General features: G+C 36.2%; 1 protein-coding gene across 1 annotated transcript; it reads right to left on the minus strand.

The window, feature by feature from the left end:
• Positions 1–685: 685 nt before the first annotated feature.
• LOC140858802 (uncharacterized) lies at positions 686–1,507 on the minus strand. The gene is made up of 2 exons (XM_073260086.1): positions 1,144–1,507; positions 686–780 (listed from the first exon to the last, which is right to left on the minus strand). Exons 1-2 carry the CDS (start codon positions 1,505–1,507, stop codon positions 686–688), a joined length of 459 nt encoding a protein of 152 aa, XP_073116187.1.
• Between the last annotated feature and the right edge of the window lie 1,048 nt (positions 1,508–2,555).

A 2,555-nucleotide genomic window follows, 5' to 3' on the forward strand; every position in this document is an offset into this window, starting at 1 on the left:
ATAAGTTGGGACAAGAAAAACTCAATGAAAGCTAGAGAGAAGAGAGTTGAAGTCGCTTTGCTTGTTAGCTTGAACTCTTCTCCTTGAATGCTTGGGAGAAGTTGGTGAAGATCTTCAATGCTTGTCTCCAACTTCTCACTTTGAGGATTGTTGGAAGGACAAAGGAATCTCAGAGAATCACTTCTTCCTTTTTCATAATTCAGCTCACTCTCTTGAATGCACCTGAATGCTCTTAAATGTTAGTTCAAAACTCTCCAAAAAAGTCCCTTCAATGCTCCAAGGTGTTCCTTATTTAAATCCCAGAGGTTTCCCACCCATCTAAGATATTTGGAGAGGCTGCATGTAATGTCCTAACTGTTGGAGAAGAGAGAATGATTGTAAGAAGCTTGTTGGAGAAAACATAGCTGCTCTGAAAAACTAACCATTACAGGACTGGGTCGGCTCAATTTCCTTTGAGTCAGCTCAATTTCCAACTAGGTCGGATCAAATTTTGTCTGGGTCAGCTCAATGTCTGCAGGCTATGCTCTCTACCTTTTATGCTCCATCGCTCAGTTGGTCGGCTCAGTTGAACTGGGTCGGCTCACTTTTAAACTTGGTTGGCTCAGTATCAGGAGGCTGAAAATTAACCTTTCTACCTTTTTCACTCTACTGCTCGATTGGTCGGTTCAGTCTGAACTGGATCGGCTCAGTGGAACTGGTTCGACTCACTTTGAACTGGATCGGCTAATTGAACTGCTCCATGAAACTTCAGCTTTTCTGTTTTTTGACTGTTCTTTGCCACTGGGTTGGCTCAGTTAAAACTGGGTCAGCTTAGTTTACATGCCAAGCATGCCATTAGTCCTTTAATAGCCTTTCTTCTTCAATTTTCTTTGTAGGCTAGACTTATCTTATTTACTTGATTTTATTCCTCATTAAAATTCTTCCAAGATGTGTCTAGTCTAGAGTGCCTTTGCAAACCTCTTGAGTAGTGGTTCTTCATTTGATTTTCAAGAAACACTTGAAACAAGTGAGCATATTGAATTTAAAGCTAGACATCTTCAAAAATAATGTTAGTAATTCAATAATTTATATTCAAATACTTTTGTTATCATCAAAATCAATCTTGAGGTCAACAATCAGTGACTGACGTTTTTTCTCGCATACAGGCATTGAACACAGCATAGGAGGTTTTATGTCTCTTAGCATTCTCAGGAGTGTCGAAGAACTCATTCAATATTTGAATCATCTGTTTTGGTTGTGCATCCTTGAACTTACAGCTAAACTTATCATTTATGACTGCCCTCATGATGCAACGTATTGTAGTATGGTCATTGAGCCACTTCTGATAAGTGTCTTTTATTATACCATGTGCATTCGCAGTAGGTTCTTCAGGTGTTGGATCTGTAAGCATATACAGGATCCGCTCATACTCCAAGATGATCTTCAACTTTCGATACCAGCTATCGAAGTTGAGTCTGATAAGCTTGTTACTGTCTAATAGCGAGCAGAGTGATAGTGTGTTGGCCATTGCTAAAAAAAATTAACGACCTGTTAGTATATGAATTATTTTAATCCTAAAGACATAGATTTTAAAAGTTTTTCTACTATTTTATATGAATTGGTAGCCTCTACTTTCAATTCGAGGAATTACATTAATCCCTTAGCAGATACTAAAATCCACATAAACTGTATTCAAGCTTGAGTGTGGCTCGACTAATCTTTGTGCATCTATGGGTAGGTTCTTAACCAATTATTTTTCTAAATAATTTTTAGTAATTGATTTTATCCCAGATTTTTCTTTAGTAGGCGTATAGCACCTCCACCAAAAATTTTAGTTTGATCTAACCATTAACATGACTACACCAAGTGTATCTAACAAATGGATGTCTAGGCATGAGTGTGGCTCGGCCAACCTGATCATTGATCTGAAAGGCACAACAAGGTGGTCATATGATGAATGATAATTTTAATACCCAATAAACATTAAGCGTGTGGCACCTCTAATACTTATTTAGAATATTGAACTCATTATCATACAACTTAATGGGAGGCTATGAACAAGTTATCCCCATAACTGTATTATTTCAAAGACCTAATAATTTAAATGATTTGATTTAATGATTTAAAAATAAGATAAAAAATTGACTTGTAAGTCATAAATCCTCCCACTGACTTCATCAAATCATGAAGAGGATTAAAGATAAGCTGGCCCAGAGATACCTAAATTAGTCAAACTGATTTATCTTAATAGCATCGATCAGCTCAAATCATTCAGTATTCTAATCAAAATATAATCTATCAAATTAATCAGATAAATGAGATCGGTGGGAGGGTCTACTTTGGCTTGCCTTAGATACCATCAAAATGATCAGACAAGCGGACTGTCAATTAAAAAAAATTGGTCTAATTATCATACTTATCTTAGATATCAATTGATCAATTAGTTTCGATTTGATCAGCCAAAGAACTCGGGCTAAATCATTAAGCCACTATCAGATCCATTTAGTATGGTCAAAATTATGGACTTGATCAAGCTACAACTATTGAGGTTAATCTAAAAAAATTTTGATCTAATC

This window comes from Elaeis guineensis, chromosome 6, assembly GCF_000442705.2.
Source record: "Elaeis guineensis isolate ETL-2024a chromosome 6, EG11, whole genome shotgun sequence".
In the NCBI taxonomy this organism is placed as follows: Eukaryota; Viridiplantae; Streptophyta; class Magnoliopsida; order Arecales; family Arecaceae; genus Elaeis; species Elaeis guineensis.